We start from the raw sequence: 22,894 nt of genomic DNA on the forward strand, positions 1-22,894 counted from the left end.
AAGCTTAGTTTCAGTTCCTAGATTTCAGAGTCAAGGGCATGATGCTACCGCCGAGTCACATTTTCTCCAGAGCCAGTATCTCTCTGTCTCTTAAAAAAAGGTGGGGTGTTTAGGGAAGACATTTCTGAATCCCTCCCTCCACTATGTTGCTTCTTCACATAATCACAGATGCAAAGAATAAAAAACACAGACACAGGCATAGGGGCTGGAAACCAAGCCGATGGAGCAAATGGAGAGCAACAGCCTGACAGAATGACAACGGTGATATCGACTCAGCTGTGAACTTACTTGAGAGCCCGCTGACGCCTCATGGAAAGCTTTGAAAAACATTTTATTTGTTTAGAAACCATTTTGGTTATGACATTGCTTCTTCTTTCCCTCCCACCCCAGCTGCTTTTGGACAAGTCCCTAGAAGTTCATCTTTGATCTAGAATTAAGACCAGGCTTACTACTCTCGTTAGTTCGTTTCCTCTGAAGATGGTATTCATACTCTGCAATATTCCCATCCATCCTGTCACACCCATTATGAATACAGTAAAATTTAGCATTTACACAGCACTTCAGTTTCAAAGTACTTTACAATATAAAGTGGGTGGCAAGAGGCACCATTTCCATTTATAGGGGGGAAATAGACATGAAAATCCATCAGCTGGGCATCAGACAGAACTCACTGAGCAAATGGCTTCCAAGTGTATGGCTGCCATTCCCTTCTCTTTCTGCCACCTGCTGTCCTGTCTTTGGAGGCTCATGGGTAATATGCTACAGCCTGACCCCATCTGTAGGGAGGCTGCACTAACTCTGCCTTTATCCTTTGTTTGGGTTGGTACATGGGAGGAAGGAGGAGAGTGATGTGGTCCTTAAGTTAAGAATTCTTGATGCATCTTAGAAACTTCCACAGGGGATGGAGCAGTGGCATTTGAACTGTCCTCAGCAGCTCCTATGGCTTGATTCTACATTCTGCATCCAGGTAGGGTTTTGTTTAAAAAATATTTCTGCTATTTAAGCTGATCAAAACCACTGCCTTACAGTAAACCTCAACTTCCTAATGATTCCCGGAATTGAGACACAGTCTTTTAGGACCTTCCTAACAGGCATATTTGACCGCCTTGTTCATGGAACTAAGTGCTTGGGTGGCAGGTACTATATCTGCATCAACATCCTCCTTACAGGACTTACTCAAAGTTGCACAGCAAAGCCAACATCTGCATTTGAAGCAGTAACTTCTAGAATCTGTTAGTTCATTGAGGAACAATGCCTCCAGCTAACATTTATAAGGAGCCAATTTGTTGTGAAAATAACATTTTTCAAAGTTTTCCATGTAGTGTCAGCTGTTTGAAACAGCAAACTTGGGAAGTGACTGCTGTATCTGTAAGGACGTAACGCCCCTGGATGAATGGCACTATTTGGTTTGGTTGCCAGCTGCAGGTTTAGATCAGGAAAATAGCTTATGAGCAAAGAGACAAGGCCAGAGGTGGCTTGAAATGTCTGCTGGTCTAGATGAGTCTCTAGACACAGATTAGTCTCAGTTCAGAGAGATCTAATACAAATTCTTGAGAGAGGACTCTGAAAAGGGAATGTTTCTAGAGATAAAATCCCAAAGCAGACCGAAGGAGGCCTGAATTACTGGCCTACCCTGGTGTTTGGTATGTGAGGAGGAAGGGACAGAATGCCTTCTCCCTGGCATGTACCAAAAAGTCAGTTCACAAAAGGTGTATTTATGTGGCAAAATTACCAGACTCCAATCCTAGGCTCTTTCTTATTACCTGCAATTTAAAACATTTGGTAAAAACAAAATGTGTAAATAACGTTTTAAAAATGAGACCGACCTTATCCTGATAAAACAAGGCACTGTCTAGGGTTTTCTCCAGAATGGTGGCCACAGCAACTCGTACTTCTCTCACACTGCACTCCAGTAAGAAAATCCTGAAAGAAAGAGAGGGGGTATGAGAAAGCAAGATACACTGCCATGACCTCAACCTTCCCAACATGGGTCCCACCTAACAGCCAAGAAACAAAGGCACAGTCTCCTGACCGTGTTAGCACTTATAGGCCAAGTCACTTCACTTCTGCTTATTCCTGGTAACTGTAATGCTATAAATTAGCCGACAGGGCTCTGGTCAAAGTTCACTAAGATTCTGAGGGATAACTCTAAGAAAGTTTACAAGATAACAAATACTCCCATAATGTTTAGCTTTAGAGGTCCAATCAGACTCAGGCACAATTCTCTTGGAAGGAATACCTAGAGGATGCAAACAGATCCAGAATATGGGGAGGTCTACAGAACAAACAGTCTTCTCCCCACACAAATGGCACAGCATACAAGGGGAAGGCGGGGGGGAGGGGGCAAAGGAACAACTGATGGTCGAAAGAGCCTTAAGAGACATAGAAAGCAAAGACCATGTGTGGACTTCACTGGTTCCTGATCTGTGCAAACTCAATGGTAAAATGACACTTCTGAGACTTTTGGAGGAAATCTGAACATGGACTGGGTATAAGGTAATATGAAGGAATTGGTAATTTTGTTGGTGCAATAATGGAACTTAACATTTTTTTTAAAACTTTTCTATTAGAGATAAACTTTACCTTCAGGTACTTGCTGAAATTTATCATGAAATGATATAATGTCTCAAATTTAAAATCCTTCAGAGTGAAAAAAAAAAGGCCTGCATGTAGGTTGTGTGTGAGAGCTGAGATAGCTAAGATAAGACAGGCAAATGTCAACAACTTGCCTGGAGCCTGGGTACAGGAGAGGGCTCATTCTGCCTACTTCCATGTGTGTTTAAACATTTCCACAATAAAACGCTCTTAAAGATGTAAAGCATCCTCCATATTAGTAGTTTGAATTCTTTAGATCAATCTGTAAGCAACATTTACTATGAATTATGTTTTTTACGATTAGAATTACATTTAAAGAATTGCCTTAAAAGAAGACTACACTGAGGGGCTGATCTAAAAGAGAACACTTTATATTTAAAGTTACTAAAATATTAGTACAGTATATATACTTATTTTTTAGTTGTAAAAATGACAACCTATCTTCAAAATTATACAGAAATAAGTAATCAGAAAAGAAGATTATTAAATCTTCAAGCATGGAATCACAGCAATTGATAGTGATGAGTAACTGGTCTTTATAAAGAAAGAAACAAACTACAATTTCTCTGGAGATATTTAAAAGCAGGCCTGCTTGGATATAAGGGAATGAATAAAATATTTGCTATGTTCCTGCCTAATGGATGATGTTTCTGTAACATTCTAATGCTTGCCTAATGCTCAGGAGTCCTGTTGGAAAGATATTTTGGAATCAAACTAGAAAAATGGTTATCTCTAATGTAAACTCTAAAGGGACAGGCATACAGCACACAGCACTTCAAATAAATGTTTACTGACTTTTTATGAATTATATGGATATATGCATGCATGCATGAATAACATTTGAGTGCTCGCTGTTTGCTAGCCTCTTTTTGTCTAGTAGCGAATGAACTGAACCTGGCCCTCGAGAAACTCAAGTTTTAGTGGAGGAAATGGGCAGAAGAACAGGGAGAGGACTAGCAGGCAAACATCTGTTAGACGGGGTGACTGGAGAAGGCCTCTCAGAGCAAGTGCTATGCAGGCTGATGTCTGAAGGAGAAGCCACTTACTATACAAGGAGGGGAGGACAGTGTTCCATATAAGGAATAACAGGTGAAAAGACCTTTATGCAGGAAAATAAGCTCAGCAGGTCCAAGGAACCAATAAGCCAGTAAGGCTAAAGCCTGATAAGCAAGGAGTGAGTCAAGGAAAGCCTGGAAGGACAAAAACCAGATCAAGCAAGACCTTGCGGGTTACTGGGAATATTTTGGATTTTATTATGAGTGCAATAGGATTCCGCTAAAGAATTTTTCACCAGAGAGGTAATGTGATCTAATTTGTTTGAAAAAGAAAAGCTTTGTTGCTGAATGAGATAGATTAGAGGGAAAAGTGGAGATATCAAGTAGGCAAATAAATGTTTGGAGCTCAGACCTAGAGATGAAGGGGGTGTGGGATCAACAGTTCTGAGAAGATCTCTAACTTACCACCAGACTATGATCACTGTGTGGAAGAGACGTGCGTTTCTGATTTCCCTGTTGTGTGTTTGTTTTGAGAGAAAACAGCATATTTGTATGCTGACAGAAGTGATCTGATAGAAAATTCTAGAGAGTAAAGATGCAGGAATAAGAGTGAGATAATTAAAGGGTCAACTTTCTTGAGAAGGTCTGTACTGCATATGTAGAGAGATTCATTTTGAGAGAAGAGAGGATACTTCCTCTACAATAGAGAGAGGAAAGGGCAAGCTGGAACAGACTCTGGCAGGTGTGTGGCATCTGTGGTTGGAGCAGGGAATGCTCATTTGCTAATCTGTACTTTCTCAGTGAAGTTGAGCAGTTAGGAGCAGGCAGAGCTGAGGCAGAGTGAAGGAGGAGCCCACTGGGAATAGAGATGGGATACCAGCGACCACAGCAGTGCCTGCTGGAACCCCACACACGTAGAACTTCCAAGAACAGGAGAAGCTGACCTGCTGAGGATGATTGAAAGTAAAGTATAAACATTCATAGCATTTTGAATTTCTGCCAGAAAAGCAAATGTTTCTTTTCTTAATTTTTTTAATTTCAGGTACACAGGTAGATGTACTATCATAGGTAATATACTACCAGTAGATTTTTGAAAAATAATTTTTTAGTCAGAATCCAAACACAGTTAGACAATACTGTGAACTGTGTGGTAACGTGGGATTGTTTATCTCTTTCCACCAGACTCTGAGTCCCTGAGGGAAGAGACTTGCATCTCTGACCCCCTTGAGCCACAGCAGGGATTTAGGAACCATGTGCCTCTGAGCATCTAGCAGGCAATGTGCCTCACAGGCTCTTCTTGTGGTCACTGAATACTTGCCTAAGATGATTTTGGAGTGACCTGAATAATTAGCTCACTGTTTCAGTGAAGAGAGTTTAAAATTGACTTTAATAAAAAAATAACTTCAAGTTGAAATAAAAAATGTTGTAAGAAACTTCAATCTAAATCATTGCAAGAGACACACATTTCTTTTAACTAAAAAGACTCAAACACTTACTTTATCAATTCTCGTCCTTCAGAACTAATAAAATATTCAACTAACCACTGACAAGCATCAAAACTTTTTGAAAGCAATGCTTCAATGGTAGCAATCCATTCTTCAGTATCAACCCTTAAAAAAAAAAGCAGAGACAGAAATGTTAGGAGCATGACTCCAGCCAAATGACCCCATGCAGTGCCACTCTTACTGGTTCTTATCATTTCTATGTCTGTCTGTCTGTCTATTGTGGGTAGGGTGGAGGGATAAGAGATACTCAATGATGACTCACTACCACGGCTCAGTGTACCTGGCAAGCCAATGCTTTGCATTCCTTGGCTCCTTGTGGTATGGCTCATCTTTCCCCACAAACAAAAATGTGTCAAGAAGCTTAGACTTTACCTCCTTCCTTCTGCATCTTCATCAAACAACTCTAATTGGAAAAAAGGTCTGAACTACAGCATTTTGTTTTGTTCAATTTTTTGCTCACAAAATGTCCACTTTCAGAATAGCTTACATTGACATTTTTATACTTTATTGCTAAAATCATTAATATTCTATCTTATGGAATAAAAAATATATTCAGGCAGAAAAATATGTATAATGACTATTCTCGCCCTCGTAACGCTTCCCTTATGTCCTCCAATGTCCCAAAATGATCATTGTGTGTAATGACCATATAAGCAAAATGGAAATAGTGTGCAATGTGTAAACAGCATGAGCGAATTTCACAAACAAAAGTGACCAAGGGTCCTTAGTTAATCCTATGCCAGACACTAAAAGAAAATAATATATTATTTTTCTTTATCAAATAATAAAGATTGAGATCACTTAATATATCTGTGATTATTACACATAAAAATGAAGTTGTCACTCTATTTTTTTTCTTTTCTCAAGAGTTTCTTGATTACAAAATCTGTCCAAAACCCTTTCCATACTTTGAGAAGCTCACTTCGCTAGTGTGAGGGAACAGACTGGGAACTTCAGTGTTTTTTAAACTCTAACTGGTCTCCTCACCCTGGATCTCCCCTTACTCTAGGTATAGTCTACAAATCACTGCTCAGTACTCTTAATTCTTCACTTATTTATTCATAGAACAACTACTTATCCAGAACCTAAAATGTATAAAACCAATGATGTGATAAACCAATAATGTGATAAAAACCAATAATGAGGCCAGGTGCAGTGGCTCACGCCTGTAATCCCTGTACTTTCGGAGGCTGAGGCAGGCAGATCACCTGAGGCTGGGTTTGCGAGTAGCTTGTCCAACATGGTGAAACCCCATCTCTACTAAAAACACAAAAATTAGCCAGGTGTGTGGTGCACGCCTGTAATCCCAGCTACTTGGGAGGCTGAGGTAGAAAAATCACTTGATCCCGGGACACAGAGGCTGCAGTGAGCCGAGACTGCACCACTGCACTCCAGCCTGGAGTACATCTCAAAAACCAAAAAACCCGAAAAAACAATGTTGAATAAGAAACAGTCAATATCTGTAAAGTTTCTAAGGCAGAGGTCCCCAACCCCTGGGCCATGGACCAGTACTGGTCTGGGATCTGTTAGGAACAGGGCCGCACAGCGGGAGGTAAGCAGTGCGCGAGTGAGCATCACAGCCTGAGCTCCACTTCCTGTCAGATCGCAGGCAGCACTAGATTCTCACAGGAGCATAAACCCTATCGTGAACTGCACATGTGAGGGATCTAGGCTGTGCGTTCCCTATGAGAATCTATCTGTCTCTACAACCCTTCCTTTTGTGGAAAAATTGCCTTCCACGAAACCAGTCCCTGTTGCTAAAAATACTGGAGACTGTTGTTCTAAGGCATTACTCTGAATATACTTCCCTGTTCAAAAACCATCCATGATCTCCCACTGAACAAAGCCCAAACTCCTTGCTTTCGTACTACAGGCACTCAGTGAGTTCCAAACCCAACATTCACCCTGAGCTCCAGGAGTCTCTCACACCTCCTAGTAAAACACAATTAGTCACTCATCATTCCCTAGGCAACTCTTGTCTGTTACTCAGGCTTTTCCCTTCTGCCTAAAATGAAACTTCTGTGTTTCTGTTTTGCCTTTCGTAACCCTCTGAGAACATCAGTGTCTTAAGCCTACTCTAATCTCCTTATCTGGATATGATTTTGCCCAATCCCGAGATGTACAGAATTTATGTCTTGGTATAAATTCTCTTGTTAAGTATGTTTCTTTTGTTGATCTATTCTTTCCGTTAGACTAGAAGTTTCCTAAAGCTAGAGACTATGTCTTAGTCATCTGAATAAAATTAGGTAGCTGCTTTCACAATATTTTAAAATTATAAATTCAACTTCAGTTGAATTAATCAGTGCCCTCTGTCACAACAAATTATCAAAACACATCACTTCTCACCTGAGTTTCTTCTTTGTCCGTAAATAAGTTTGAAAAAGGAATTGAATAGCAAGCTGTAAGCTCACCTTCGCCATGCAAGGATAATATGGATGCTTTAATTTAGTCTAAGAGAGGGAAACAAGAAAGGGTATTTTTCACAAAGTTTTATAGATTACACAATGTTACGAACTGAATATGATACACACACATGAAATATGAATATGAATATGATATACACATGATAAAACTAAACACTAATAAGAATCTAGCCAGTTCAGTATCAAAAATGCTCCATTTAAATTTTTAAAAAGGTTAAGAAAAGGCATCTTCTTTATTTCTTTTATGCAATTCTCTCAAAACAGTTGTTAGACCACAGGATGTTAAGTGATCAAGAGACTAAGAACATTTTTTTCCCTTATTGGCAAATTATAATCATGGTTCTCAAGGAAAATAAGTAGTTGAAAGTTAATCTTGAGTCTTATAATATTTGATCACAAATTAGGAATCTCCAGAGCCCAGTATCCATTGACATGAGCTCATGGCTATAGCTATTCTAAGATACTTTAATAAAATCTAAACAAGGGCACTTTAGAAAGCCAGTATGTGAAAAACTCACACCTCCCCGCCATCTATATTATACATTCAAAATGCTGCCTGCAATTTTAATATTACCCATTAAGGGCTATATTTACGGAAAAATCTTTTTGCACCTAATCTGAATGCTAATTACTGAGAGTGAGGATGAATCACTGAATGCTTTAGCTAAAAGATATTTAATTGTAATCCTTTCTTATTTCTAACAATCCAACTAGCTACTTACAGCATTCAACGAAGCTAAAGACAAAACAAAACTGAAATAATCACTGCTGTACACATCTCTATTCTTCATAAACTTGAGGTTCTCATCTCTCACCATCTACAAAAGAAGATTAATAATTATTTTTATGAAATATTCAATATGTGAAGGACATTTCTAACGATATGTAAAAATGAGGTAAAAAGTGAATTATAATTTGTAATTCCCCTTTCTCAAGTTTTGAACTTTTAAAAGAGGAGAGAGAAAACCTTCCTTTGAAATATAAGATGTTATGAGAACTATTATTCATTAAACCATACCCTTTCGGGAAATTCAGATAAACTGCCAGGTGAAGGACAAGTGAATTCTAACTTGGTGTTTTGGGTAGAAGGGGACAAACAGAGCATTCCCAAACACAACCAACTGCATGCTTCCTTTGTGCTAGATGGCTTAATTTTCTTTCTTAATGAAAGACTCCACATTTTTCTCAAATTCTCTTGTTCTAGGTACTGAGCTTTTGATTAGTGTATAAAGACAGTTCTGAATTTAGATCCTTGCCCTGAGACACTGGCATATCACTTCTCCCTTTCAGAACTTGTTTTTCCATCCAAAAAATGAGAATAAAACCAGATACTACACAATAATTTTTTTACAAATTAGAGATCTGCTTAAAGCATGTGGCATACAGTAGGTGTTCAATAAATAATGGCCAATCATTGTCTTATTAGTCCTACTCAAAGGTTATGAACCTTAACTAGTTTTTCTCTCTGGATAAAATAAGGTGATTTCAGCAATGTGGTTTCTTTACTGCCCACTCTCCACGCATCTCACACTCACACAGCGGGTCAGTGCCTGCCTGCCAGTCCTGAGTGTGTATTCATACTTGTGTTCTTAGCATTCCATGGCTCTAGCGCTATAGTCCCCACTCTGGTGTGGCATAAAAGGTTCATGAAACAAGTGTGTAAGACGATGTAGCACCAGTGGCATGACTAATCCAGCAGGAGTACTTTTGGCCTACTGGACACATTTTGATGTCCACGTGAATATTCCTCCTTAGAATATTTTATATGGTTCTTACCTGGTATATTCGTGCAGGCATTTTCTCCACAAACAGTCCTTTCTTCTCGCCTTTTTTAACCAGCTTGGTAAGAATAGACAGCCGGTCATTGTTAGGCCTATGAAGCCGAGGAGATGACTGAGGTGAAATTTCTGGTGAAGATGGAGCTGACCTAAGAGACAGAATCAGAAAACTTTGTCTAGTATGACCTAAGAGACAGAATCAGAAAACTTTGTCTAGCATGACCTAAGAGACAGAATCAGAAAACTTTGTCTAGTATAACGTGACTATTGTTTTAACAGTTACTAAGTTATTAAATTTGAAAACTTGGTTCAACACTTTGTTCTTACAAGATTTTGAGTGTAAATTTATTTCACTGCTTTTTAATGGTTGCGAAAGATACCTCACAATAATTCACATAAACAGGGTATTAAACGATTTGATTATTATACATACATTGAAACATAAAACTGCACAATATTTAATATCACAGTATCACATGAATATATACGATTATAATGTGTCAATTAAGAAATTAAAAAATGTAATACCTTCCAATTAGTTGGGAGAACTGATTGACATTATAGAAGATAAAATATTACAGAAAATTAAAAAATATTTTTTTTTTTTGAGACAGTCTTGCCCTGTTGCCAGCCTGGAGTGCAGTGGTGTGATATCGGCTCACTGCAACCTCTGCCTCCCGGGTACAAGTGATTCTCCTACCTCAGCCTCCCAAGTAGCTAGCTGGGATTACAGGTAGGCACCACCATGCCCAGCTAACTTTTAGTATTTTTAGTAGAAATGGGGTTTTACCATGTTAGCCAGGATGGTGTTGATCTCCTGACCTTGTGATCCACCTGCCTCAGCCTCCCAAAGTGCTGGGATTACAGGCGTGAGCCACCACGCCCGGCCCTGCAGGACAAATTTTAACACAAATTTTTTATTTAATTGTCATATGAGATTTAACATTTAATAAGCACAAAAATGAATTCTTCCTACATATTATTGTGAGGTATCTTTCGCAACCATTAAAAAGCAGTGAAATAAATTTACACTCAAAATCTTGTAAGAACAAAGTGTTGAACCAAGTTTTCAAATTTAATAAAATACATATAGTCATATTTCTCACATGAAAAAGTAAACACTTTCCTGATCCAATATATTAAAAGGCAAATTCACTGACGGTGGCACCTTTAAAAAAACAACATTCTAACGGTGATGGCACAGTACTATGCTTTGGACAGAAAGTGTATTCAACAAATGCTGCTAATATAAAAAAAAAAAAAAAAAAAGACCAGGTGTGTTGACTTATACCTATAACCCCAGCACTTTGTGAGGCCTAGGTGGGAGGATTGCTTGGGCCCAGGAATTCCAGACCAGCCTGGGCAATATTGGAAGACCTCGTACAAAAAACAAACAAACCAAAATATTTGGGTCTGATGCCCCTTGCCTGTGGTCCCAGCTATTTGGAAGACTGAGGTGGAAGGATCACTTCAGCCTTGGAGGTCGAGGCTGCAGTGAGCTATGATCATGCCACTGCACTCCAGCCTGGTTGACAGAGTGAGACCACTCTGTCTCAAAGAAACAAAAAACAAAACACTTTATTCTAGAATGAAATAACTTACGTGCATGTTTTTAAATACATAACAACTTCTTACCAATAAAATAACCAAGGAGCAATAAGAAAAGGAATTTGCTTTCTTTTTGGAATTCTTTTTAGAATTTCTCTCCAGCTTAGCTAATTATCTTTAAAATCCCAAAGAGTATATTCTCATAGACCACATCATCACCATAGAAATCACAAAGCAAATTACATGGAAGAGACACTTACAGAGAGAGATCCTCAGCTTCCTGCCGTACAACGCTGACTCGACTTTTCTTTGGTAATACTGGGGAGTTCTGATCAGACACCCTTTGGTAGAAAAGCATATAGGCATTCCAGTATCTTCGGCGTACATCAGTGTATGGGTTTGCTTTATAACAAGACATTAAGAAAGACGTCTGTAAATGAAAGTTTTTCTTGTCTTGATAATATAAAATAAAGGGCCCATTATTCCAGCAAGTAACTACTCACTAAATTTGTAAAATGCAAAGTGAAATGTGGGTCTCTTTAGAGTACTGCTTAGATGGAAGTCAGGGTACTTCAGTTCTGGGCCTAAAATTGAGCTCTCATTTGGAAGTGATATAGGTCAGGGCAAGAATAAGGGAGCAGTGGCCGGGCGCGGTGGCTCAAGCCTGTAACCCCAGCACTTTGGGAGGCCGAGGTGGGTGGATCACGAGGTCAAGAGATCGAGACCATCCTGGTCAACATGGTGAAACCCTGTCTCTACTAAAAATACAAAAAATTAGCTGGGCCTGGTGGTGCGTGCCTGTAATCCCGGCTACTCGGGAGGCTGAGGCAGGAGAATTGCCTGAACCCAGGAGGCAGAGGTTGCAGTGAGCCGAGATCGCGCCATTGCACTCCAGCCTGGGTAACAAGAGTGAAACTCCGTCTCAAAAAAAAAAAAAGAATAAGGGAGCAGTATGGTAATGGAGTAAGAGAAAGAAGGGAAGTATCCTAGGGAGTACTAAACATGAGCAAATAGCAAGTGACATTTTAAAATATGTTCTGTGGCATAGGATGGGATAACTGGCCTCACTTAACCATTTCTGCGAAGACTGGCCAAATTTAGGTAAATTCTGACAATATTATATCCAACCTTTAGAGGTTACTACCATAAGATGCATGGCTATAATGGCATGCTATCAAAATCTAATACAGTGACTCCAAAGAGGTAAAAATTTAGAAGCACCCCTAGAAGATTTCAAAATCAGGTTGTGGAAATGCTAAGGTCTCAGCCAAATAGCTTTTTATCAAATAGCAAGTTCTGATTGGGTTTTGCTATGTACTTCTCCTTAGATTCTTTTTTTTCTGGAGTGGGGGCTGTGGAGGGAAAGACTGCTTTGCCATACTGCATATAAACATGGTTTTAGAAACACAGGTGCTAGAAATGTCTTCTCTAATCATAACTCTATGTAAGTGAAAAGGAAATTTGAAAATTTTGGTGGATAACTACTTCCAAAACTATTTTTAAGGTTCAATTTCTGTATTCATTAGTTTCTCTCTGATGTTCACTTCATCCTTTTAACCTACTCCCAGATCCCCTACCTATCCCTCAAGGTTGTTGTAAGAAGTTGTTTTTAAAAATTTTATAAGCAGCTTGAACATTTTCACTCTAGCTATTAAAGAGCTTGTTTACGGTTCTATAGCTTGAATAGCAGTATTATTAAAAATAAAAAATCTGTTCTGTTTTTATATAAAGAATACTATTACTTTTCATAGAAAACTATGCATTAAAAAATAAAACTAATCGGAAAAATCCATTTGTAAATACTTACTTTGATCATAAACTTTTGGTCTATATTCTCCTCCAAAGCATTCATACTCCAGGGTCTCATCATTTAGGTCAAATTCTTCTATAACTGTGTCATTAAATTTATACCACTTTCCTTTTCCACACCCTCTAGAGCCCAAGATCAGACAAACATTAGAAGGTTAAAAAAATCAACATCCTCATCCTTAGCATTTATCTCTATGCACTGCCTACAAATAAAACAGGTGATTACCATTTGAAAATATCTAAGAAATATGTAGCAACAATTAATCCAATTTCTAAAACAACTTTTCAAATTGAAGGGGTAAACCCAGTTGCACTAAGCTTTAAAACTTCAAAATGAAACACGGTCAAGAACAATGCCCAAGTGTCTCTGCATCACAGCAGTGAGTATGGATGATCACAGAGAGCAGGGGAGGGCAGAAAGTGAGTCAGTGCTGCCTCAGGAAACCCTTACCGCCTGTCCTTAATGAAGGAATAGTAGTGGCCTGCATGTGCCTGCCCACTGTGTACAATGACGCCGACAAGTTCGTAGTTTTCTGTGAGGGCAACCTTTTTTCGTGGGGATCCTCCACCTCCCTGATCCATACTTCGCCCATTTTCCCCGACTTCAGAAGAGGAATCCTGGCGAGCCATTCCTGAAACTGTGTAAGGCTCCATGTTTAGCATCCAGGGAAACTGTGTAAAAGCAAAAAGACCATATTAATGTTGATTAGTCACATATACAGCAGTAGCCAATTAAGTCAGATCCAAACAAGAGGATGTGTTTTCCTAGTTTAAGCTAGGAACAACTACTTCTCCAATTCAAGTATAAAATCTCAGAACGATAAGTCTGGGAAAGTCTAAAGCGGCCTCTGGTTTGAGCACTAAGGACGGCATTTTCCTTCACAGTAATCACTAGGATGCCTTCTAGAAATGATGGCTACTGTTTCCAGATCTGACTATTTCAGCAGTGGCCCAAGACAAGGGGCTCTTCATCATGCTGAGACAACAGCCTTACACATGGTAGACGGAATATGAAAACAGAAAAAGGAAAAAAAGAAGGAGTGAGTGAGAAAATGAATGGTTGTGAAACATTTCAGGAGGAAAGAAGTTACCCTTATTTGTTCATCATATTTAATGGAGCGTCCACTTTCCCAGTCAAATCCAAATCTCATTAGGTGAATTACCAAGACGCTAGGTAAAGATTTAATGCAGGTTCTTTTCACTGTTATTCTCTAAAAAAAAAAAGCAAAAGAGCAAAAAGAAATGATTTCCATGGAGAAAATAAAACAGCATAGTAATTAACGCAAAGGCCTTTCGGACCCATGTGAAAACAAGTAATGACACAATGTAATGGAAATAACAATAGAAGCTTAATACTGATTTTACATAAAACAAAGATACACTACATGAATAACAAATTAATTTTGATTTTTGAAAAGGGCAAACATAATACCTTTTCTTTACACTTTTCACAGTAGTACGCATTACTTCCCTCTAGAACTTCTCCTCTGACAAATTGGTCCAAAGAAATTTCCAAACTCTGACAAGAAGTCACTCCTAGATTGAGAGCCATGAAAGCTTCTTCACGCTCATACCTGATTAAATCAGGAAATAACAGAAAACCCACAATCAACAATGGGATTTAAAACTCTTCAATTATCATAATACCTAAGCTGGAACACAGAACTATATTTTTAATCTGTGTGTCCCTCAATATTTTAAAAGTCCATTTCTAAGTTAAAATGCCACTTTGTGACAATTCAGAATTGCTTAAAATTATGAATTTCAATGAATATTTTCTTAAGGTCACAAAGAAATTTTGGAAGTAGAAACCAAAGAAATTTAAGTCATTAAATACTTATAGATCTATTGAGAAAGAGAGTGAGTTCTAAGACTCTTAACAAATGCAACATTTACAACACACTAGACAAATCACTTCAAAAGGATGATCATTTTTCCTTTGTCAGTGATATATTCACTCACCTGTGAGGACAGTCTTTACAGATCTTCTGATCAGAGTAGATGCCCTGAAATGTATTCTTAAAAATTTGGTCTCTTCCCATTTTCTGTTGGAATGAAAAGTTATAATTTAAAGTGATGCCTCCAGAACTTATGAGCAGATAACATTTTATTAACACATTGCAATTTAAGCACCAAAATAAAATGAGTTATTATGGTAGTGTCAGCTTGGCCCCATTGTCAGAGTGAGGCAGATGATGAAGGGAGGGGGAGGCGGTGGGATGGGTCAGGCAGAGCTGACAACAAGAGAGTGTTCTCCAGGGTGATTCTGAATCCTTCTCCCTGTGCCACAAGGACCAAGTTAGGGGCAACTCTCAGCACTCTTTTCTTTTTTCTTGTGGATAGAATGCCATCAGTTTGCAAGTTACTTTAAAAAAAGAAAGGAAGAACTGTGCCTACTGATGAGAGGCCAATGCTGGCAGTGACTGCGGGATCTGAGAAGGCAATATGGTTTAGCAAGTCCGCCACATGGCTTACAGGTAGAGGTAGAGAACTTTGGGTTCCAATAGTACCACAAGTAACTTTTTAATCTGGCTCCTTTGCCCCTTTGTGCCTTTGCCAGAACACTCTCTGCTCTGCACAAGACCATCAGCTCACAGGTGACTGCAGCATTCTTCTGAGGCCAGATTATTTCAGTGGACATACAGTAAGAATACATAGAGGTAGGAATGGTTATTATTATGTAGTAGAGATTAAGAGTCATATATTTTATTGAGTGTTAGATGAATTAAGAAAATATACAATTCTAGGCCAGGCATGGTAGCTCATGCCTGTAATCCCAGCACTTTGGGAAGCCGAGGCTGGTGAATCACTGGAGGCAAAACATGGCAAAATCCAATTGCTACCAAAAAATACAAAAATTAGTTGGGCATGGTGGTGCACACCTGTGATCCCAGCTACTCGAGAGGCTGAGGTGCAAAAATCTCTTGTACCCAGGAGGTAGAGGTTGTAGTGAGCTGAGATTGTGCCACTAGACTCCACTCTGAGTAACAAAGCAAGACTGTCTCCAAAAAAAGGAGAAAATATACAATTCTATTAATCTGTGTTATATTTTCATGTTTAAATACAGAATATATTATAGTTCTTTTTTATTTTTATTTTTTTTCTTAATTTTTATTTTATATATTTTTAAAAAATAGTAAGATGGGGTTTCACCATGTTGGTCAGGCTGGTCTTGAACTCCCAACCTCAGGTGATCCACCCACCTTGGCCTCCAAAGTGCTTGGATTACAGGCGTGAGCCACCACACCTGGCCTGTAGTTCTTATATTAAAGATAATTTCTGATTTGTCAGTTTTGTAGTAACCCCAAATTCTAAGACACTATTCTCATATTATAATTAGAGTTTGAGGAAAAGCAAAACTTTTATTACCTTGAGATATTCATCCATCTGATCAATGAGACTAGTAAAGAATTCATATGCATCCTGCTGTTCTCTCACATAAAGTTCTTTATTCCACATCTTGAATATCTATATAACAAAAATTAAATGTTTTTAAAGGAAAAGTAGCAATTTCTAAATGTGGTAGAAAGGGAACATGAAAGAGCACTTAAATGCTTCTAAAAATTAGGTTCACTATTAGGATTTGGACACTTCTAGTGAAGTGAGCCTAGCTTGTATTCAGCCATCCACTCTTTTCCCTAGTCCCCTTACAATCATGACAAGTCTCTGAAATCAGAAGTGGGTACTGGGTAAGATCTAGGCCATGGAACAGAGAGTTTCTCTCTTAGAAACTAATCAACCTGGGGAAAAACACAAGGTGATCTTCCAATATGTGAAACACAGTAAAGCAATGTTTAAAAATAGTATTCTTTATTTGAAGACATTAGTAAACTTGGCACAGGGTCAGGGGAATGATTTGAACAAATATTTCAAAGAGCTAAAATAGGAATCATGAAAAATATTCAAAATAGTTAAGATATAGTTAATTGTTAATTGTGCAAATCCGTAGGAATTATGAATGACAACTATTCTCAACATTTTAATCATTTGAAACTAAGTACCAATTTCAACAACGGTATACCAAATCCTTTTACAGTTTTTTGGCAAGGGGATTACTAAAATTAATAAAATCAAGAAGCCATTATCATTAGAGAAAGAATGTAGACCAACTCTAAATATTTAACATCTTTAAATCTAAAGAGTTACTGGGTGAAATACCTTCCAAAAATTCTCAGGTACATAATACTGCAGCTTGCTTTCCATTAAATGCCCAAAGAGAGACTGCACTTGATAAAACACGCTGTCATCTGGATTGTCTGTGTCATCATCTACCGAAAGTAATGACTGCAAAGAAAAGAAACCCATCAAGCTAGAAATATTTAAACTGCTTCACAGGAAACTGACATATGTACATGTTAGCATCCACATTACTTTTTTAGAATGTTATGTATGTTTGGACATGGCTATAATGCTGCAGATATTTAGCTTCAATAATTCCTAGCTGGTGTAAATGAACAAATCATGTCCCTAAGCTCTGATTACCAAAAAAAAAAAAAAAAAAAAAAAAAAGGTCTAATAATACCAGGATCTCTACAGGAAATAAGTGTAGTCCAGCACACATGGAATACTCTCAAAACCACTGACTGCCATATCATAAGCTACTACCATATTATTATTGTAAAGTGCTCATGACAGACCCTATATATTTCTAATATACTAAAACTGTCAGTAACTTTATGGAATAGAATTTAAAAACAACTCTGGAGTTCAAAAATCACATTAGGTCATGTCCATCTGTAATACAGGCAGCTTATTACAACAGCAGAATTATAAGAATGTGTAATTACACACAACATGTCTCTAAACATTTCAGAAGCTACTGAAGAATCGCAAGTTATGTCTAGTTTTTGCAAACCCCAAAAACAATAAAACAACTATGAAACAATTTTCAAGTAATGCACATATTATCTATCATACCAGAAAGAATAGATAAAGGAAATCACCTCAGGGAGCCCAGGTTGCATATACAGCTGCTGGAAGACTGCATTCATGTAACAAGTTGCACCACCATTCCTCAGCCCCACAAACCCTGAACTGGACCTGCTATCCACCGGGGGAAGGTACTGGGTAAGAGAGGAATAGAAACAATGGAGGAGAATGAACATCTCTGCCAGACATATTTACGCTATAGCTATGTGGAAGATGCATTCACAGATTTACCCATCCAGTATGCTATAAAAGCTATGCTAGCAAAACCCATGTTCATGAAGTACTTCTGCAGATGCTGATACAATTATCAAATACTGCTATCTCAATGTTGCTTTTTCATTCATAAAATATTTATTAAGTACCTACTATATGCCAGGCACTGTGCATGGGATATGAGAGAGAACAAAAATGTGCATGGCCCCTGATCTCAAGGTGCTTACAGTCTATTAGGGTTAAGAGGCATAATCAAACAAATGTACTAATATACATTCACAAATTGAGGAAGTACTCTGTAAAAAAGGGCTGTGAGGCTTAGAAGTGATTACCCTGAAGGATCCTGACCAATCTGGATGGTAAAAGAAGGCTCATATTGTAACTCCTTTTAGAGAAGGTAACATTCTTCTATTAAACTTCTTTCAGTAAACATATAATTAAACTGGTGACTATCCTACCATTTTACTTACAGGTGTTTTGAAATAATGTAGCCCCCAGTACAGAGCTTTTCTGGTTAGAAATGATCCAGAAAAAGCATAGTGGATAAAGTTCAAGGAATTTCTCCAAGTGGAAAAGGATATTGTAATTTTATACTTTGAAATGCGATTCCAGCAAGATCTTGGTTCTCAAGTATCTGCAACCATGTAATAACCAATTAGCAGACAAAAATGAATAGGTCTCCTAGACCTCAAGGAATTGCTAAATATTACTTACTCTTCATTAACATCAGATGTATACTTAGAGCAGGATTATTTCTAAGACCTAATTAACACTGAAATTTATTTGTAGTCCATAGCACAGATTAAAAAAAAACCTGGTTTATAACAGTGCTAAAAATATAAACTTTTATCTAACACAGATACTGCCTTCACTCTGCTGATATAATCCCTGATGTAAGAAAAAACACAAAACATTCATTTAAATCTGATTAAATAAATGCATATAAAGTAACACATAACATAAAATAAGCATTATAAACCATTTTGACCAATCAAAAGCATTTCCAACTTTTGAGGGCCCACATTTCTAAGTCTTCGCAAGTGCTATTCCCTCTATTTAGGACACCTGTCCACACTTTCCGACCTAACCTCTATGTTCTGTAATACTTAACTCAGGCATCCAAAGGCTAAGTCTGACTTTCTGTGACATGAGAGAACATAAAAGTCAGCTTTGAAAGCATCCTCCCACTTCTGGTCTGGTATTCCAGAGGACCTGCAATGTACTTCCCTCTCACAGATCCCAACATACTAAGCTGTTTCATGGCTCCACGGCTTTGTTCATACTCTTCTCATTCCTGGGATGAATTGACCTTCCCACCTTGCTTCACCTGACTCACTAGTTTTTATGGCCCTATCTTAAGTTTCATCTCCTCTAAGAAGCCCTCTGAGATAACACCAGCTGGTGGTGAGTAGAGCATGCAGGATATACCTTATCTTATATTGTAACACATTATATTGAAATTATCTGCTTGCGAGCCTGTCTCTTCCACTATACACTGACCTTCTTGAGGGCTAGGATCATATTTTCATTTCTGAGCTCCCAAAGCCTAATATGCCCTTAGCACATACTAAACTCAATAAACCTTGGTTGAATTTAACTGAACATAGGCTGTACTGTGATAGAGTCAATGTTTACTTGACTTGTATCTCTAGGGTCTGGCCTATGCCAAGCATAAAGTTACTCAAAAAAATACATCAGAATGCTACTTTTTGCTATCTACCAACCAACTTGAAAATGCCTCTCCGTCTTTAATTAAAAGGATACCATTTCATAATATACTTAGTATGTTAGAGTAATACTATAGCTTATACTTGATTTGACTATGTGAACACAGTAAGCAAAATAATAATATTGACTTTCTTTGTGGTCAGCAGAATGCAGATACAGTCTTAAAATTGTATGTTTAAGAGATCATTCTTAAAAAACTAATTTCATTAAGGTCTAGAAAACCTACATCAAACTCCTTGGTAAGAGCAGGGTCAGGTTGGTGATGCATAGAAAGCAGTTCTTTTATAATAATTTGAAGATTTGAAGGTGAACTATCAGCCAACATTACAAGAACTTCGTAGGCTGCCAATCGGCTATTCGCTGTACTACACCTAGAAACAAAAGATACAGTCATTGTCAACAATGAATAATCTACTTAAATTACTCATTAAACTAAATCAACAGTTGAAAGTAGAAGAGCTCCAATTCCTCAAACATACTTAAGACAGGTCTAACCTCACCCATCTAGTAATCTACAGGTCATGAATACAGGAGGAATTAATAACTATTTTCTTGGCCTGATGATAAAGTAGCAAAATTCTTTCACTTATTACCAGAGTAGTCTTATCTAAAGACTGGATCAGCAAGAATGGAGGAGAAAGAGTCAGGAGAACTCTGTAATACAGATGACATGGGAATAACTGTCTTTCAATTAAAATAGGTAAACAGAAAGATTTTTATTGCCTAAAATCTGAATATATAACTGGCAGAAAAAGAAAGCTATAAAAACCAGGATAGCCATAAACATTTTATGCCTGAACTGTCTATGAAAAAATGGAGACAGAAATACTGTTTGCTAAATCAATTCGTTTACAGTGACACAAAAGATAACTAGCAAACACTCTGCATGAAATCAAAGGCTTTCTACACTGCCTGCCTTGTAGCAGAAATCACTTTGGGGATGGACAATACCTCACTGTAACCAATACTAACCTTGCATTACTGAGGGATCACTGGTTAGGAAGGATACACAGAAAAGAGGATAGCTAACCTCTGAATGAAATACTTAATGGAGAGTAGGAGGCGTTTAAGGGGGGTTGTGAGGCTTTTGGATCAGCACGACACCAGGCACTGAGGACAATGGACACGAAGCTGGCACTGTCCTTTGCTTCTTGTCTGGACTTGAGGGTTGCAAAGGACAGTAAGAAAAGAATAGGGAGGTGCCATTTACACAGGCGAAACATTAAAAGTTGTTTTGTTACTGTGATACAAAATAGCATTACTTCTGAAAACAGTTTCTGTGTACTTTAAATCTCTTTCTTCCTTGCAGGTTTTGGTGGGAAAAGACTGGGAGGTACTGTGATAAATCAACACCATTCAGTACAATGGGGAGGGATGAAACAACTATTTCCTTTTCTAGTGAAGGCACTGTATATATGCTTTTTCAAAAAAACATTCCTTCCTCCTTCATTTACGGAGGAACTACATTTATTAATAATAAAACTGCTAAAGATATATATCTTTTGTGTTGACTGAAAATTAAAACATTCACTTGTTTCTGCTGCTTTAATAAGACTTCCATGGACCTCACATCAACTCTTCCAAAACAAGGCGGAGTTAGCAATGAGGCTGGGAGGCACAGCCTGAGGAACACCCCAAGAGTTCTAATGAAGGGTTTTGCTTTTTTTCTTACCTTAAACAGATTTTGCTAATGAGGCAACTCTAGGTAGAGAAATATTTATATATAAAACACCTCTCAGGATTCCTCAAAATACTGCTTATTATGCCTTGCCCATTTCAATAACCATGGAAATTATACAGGAATCCTTTTCAGTATAAATAGCAAATCCTCAGTTTCTTCAGGATTACTCAATTAGCTCTGATTTTCACGAGAAAGGAACAAAGTTAGTTAGATTTAGAGCAAACGAAATAGCAGCTTGTGGCTCTGCCTCTTCTTCCTATCTCCAAGAGTATAAATACCCCTCAAGTGGATCAACATTACAAAGAGATCTTTCAAATTTGTACCCATAAAACACAAAATTTGATTCCAAAATTACTACTGTAATAAACCACGAGCAGTTGCAGTTAACAGAACACAGCACTCAGTAAACAACAAGGCTATGCACTAGAGCACCTATCATTTTCTCCTGAGAAACCCTCAAGATTTTACTTGGAGCCTATTTACTTTTACTTTGGACATAATTCTTATAACTAGCCACGTTTTAATTTGTTCTTCCATTCTGATGATAATAATGGTACCAGCATACTTGCTCTGTGCTTACTATATGCCAGGCAGGCTTTATGCTAAGCCCGTTCACATGCATTTCTTCATTTAGTGGATAACATAGGCTACACAGACTCACAGACGAAAGACCAACTCCAAGTTAACAGAATCTTTTTGGACTAAAGTTTCGAATTAGAATTTTTACCAAAACTGAACACAACGTGCATTTTCCATACTTTGGATGAAAGTCCTGTTGACTGATGGCGGCACTGCCAGCTGGAGAATGACTATTTAAAATAATTCTAGAAGCTCGGAAAAGGAAGTCATCTAACAAGGGTTTAATGAGTGATGAACCTGGAACAGAGCATAATATTCATGTTTAAGATGAACACGTATTTTAATTCAAAGATCCTATCTTACACTTTCTTATCAGAGCAGTAAAGGCATCGAAGGGCACCCAACAGCAGGGCATTTAGTTTAATATTTATTTTTGAGCACTTACTACATGGCAAAGCTTGTGGGGTAGAGAATTAGGGATGGGTGGAAGGAACGGGGGACAGAATACAAAGATAGGCAGGTAAGGGTGTGTTCCTTTATGAGTTTACAATACAGTAAAAGGAGTCAGGCTTTCACTTTAGAAACAGAAGAACACCAAAGGCAGAATGATTTGAGTGAACAGTTCTTACTCTGGGCATATGGGGGTCCATATAAGGGTTTCCGAAACTTTTAAAATCTTGCCTCTTTAGTTTAAAATTATATACCTTTCTCTCTGTGGTTAAGAATCACTCTTTTCTATGTATCCCCAGTAGCCAAGAATATTTTGTAGAACTTGGTTTGCGTTATGAAAGAGATGGGTAATTATTCATTTGTCTTCTGAATACAATTTGTATTATAACAATCTTTTGCAAATTACAGGTTTAACCCAGGAGAACCTCATATGTACCCTATGCTGGAGGGCAGGGGTGCTTAGGGGCTACCTCCCCAGATGAGAATCACCCTTAAAAGAAGACACACAGTAAATTATATATTATAAAGTACATAAAAGCAAAAAGAGAAAAATGTACTTGAATTATAATTCTTACTTGGTATTAAGAAGTTATGTGATCTAGCTGTTTTAAACACTATCTAATTCTCTATGTGGTTTAATGACAGATGTAAAGCACACCTT

The 22,894-nt window shown here is 37.9% G+C and overlaps 1 protein-coding gene across 8 annotated transcripts in view; it reads right to left on the reverse strand.

Annotated features, from left to right (window-relative positions):
- USP24 (ubiquitin specific peptidase 24) overlaps positions 1-22,894 on the reverse strand; it is a 154,449-nt gene that overhangs the window by 17,983 nt on the left and 113,572 nt on the right. For 7 of the 8 annotated variants that reach the window (XM_078331960.1, XM_054236291.2, XM_078331958.1 and 4 more), the window contains 16 exons: positions 21,963-22,080; positions 19,750-19,894; positions 17,597-17,716; positions 16,812-16,937; positions 16,023-16,121; positions 14,616-14,698; positions 14,086-14,227; positions 13,745-13,864; positions 13,105-13,325; positions 12,652-12,776; positions 11,105-11,246; positions 9,295-9,445; positions 8,241-8,336; positions 7,442-7,545; positions 5,087-5,200; positions 1,827-1,923 (listed from right to left, as the gene is read on the reverse strand). In XM_078331960.1, coding sequence (XP_078188086.1) covers positions 1,827-1,923; positions 5,087-5,200; positions 7,442-7,545; positions 8,241-8,336; positions 9,295-9,445; positions 11,105-11,246; positions 12,652-12,776; positions 13,105-13,325; positions 13,745-13,864; positions 14,086-14,227; positions 14,616-14,698; positions 16,023-16,121; positions 16,812-16,937; positions 17,597-17,716; positions 19,750-19,894; positions 21,963-22,080 — 2,003 coding nt within the window. Of the gene's footprint in view, positions 1-288; positions 318-1,826; positions 1,924-5,086; positions 5,201-7,441; positions 7,546-8,240; positions 8,337-9,294; positions 9,446-11,104; positions 11,247-12,651; positions 12,777-13,104; positions 13,326-13,744; positions 13,865-14,085; positions 14,228-14,615; positions 14,699-16,022; positions 16,122-16,811; positions 16,938-17,596; positions 17,717-19,749; positions 19,895-21,962; positions 22,081-22,894 lie in introns of all 8 variants that reach the window. The other variant, XR_013520109.1, reaches the window with a different exon arrangement.

Source organism: Callithrix jacchus, chromosome 7 (assembly GCF_049354715.1).
Source record: "Callithrix jacchus isolate 240 chromosome 7, calJac240_pri, whole genome shotgun sequence".
NCBI lineage: Eukaryota > Metazoa > Chordata > Mammalia > Primates > Cebidae > Callithrix > Callithrix jacchus.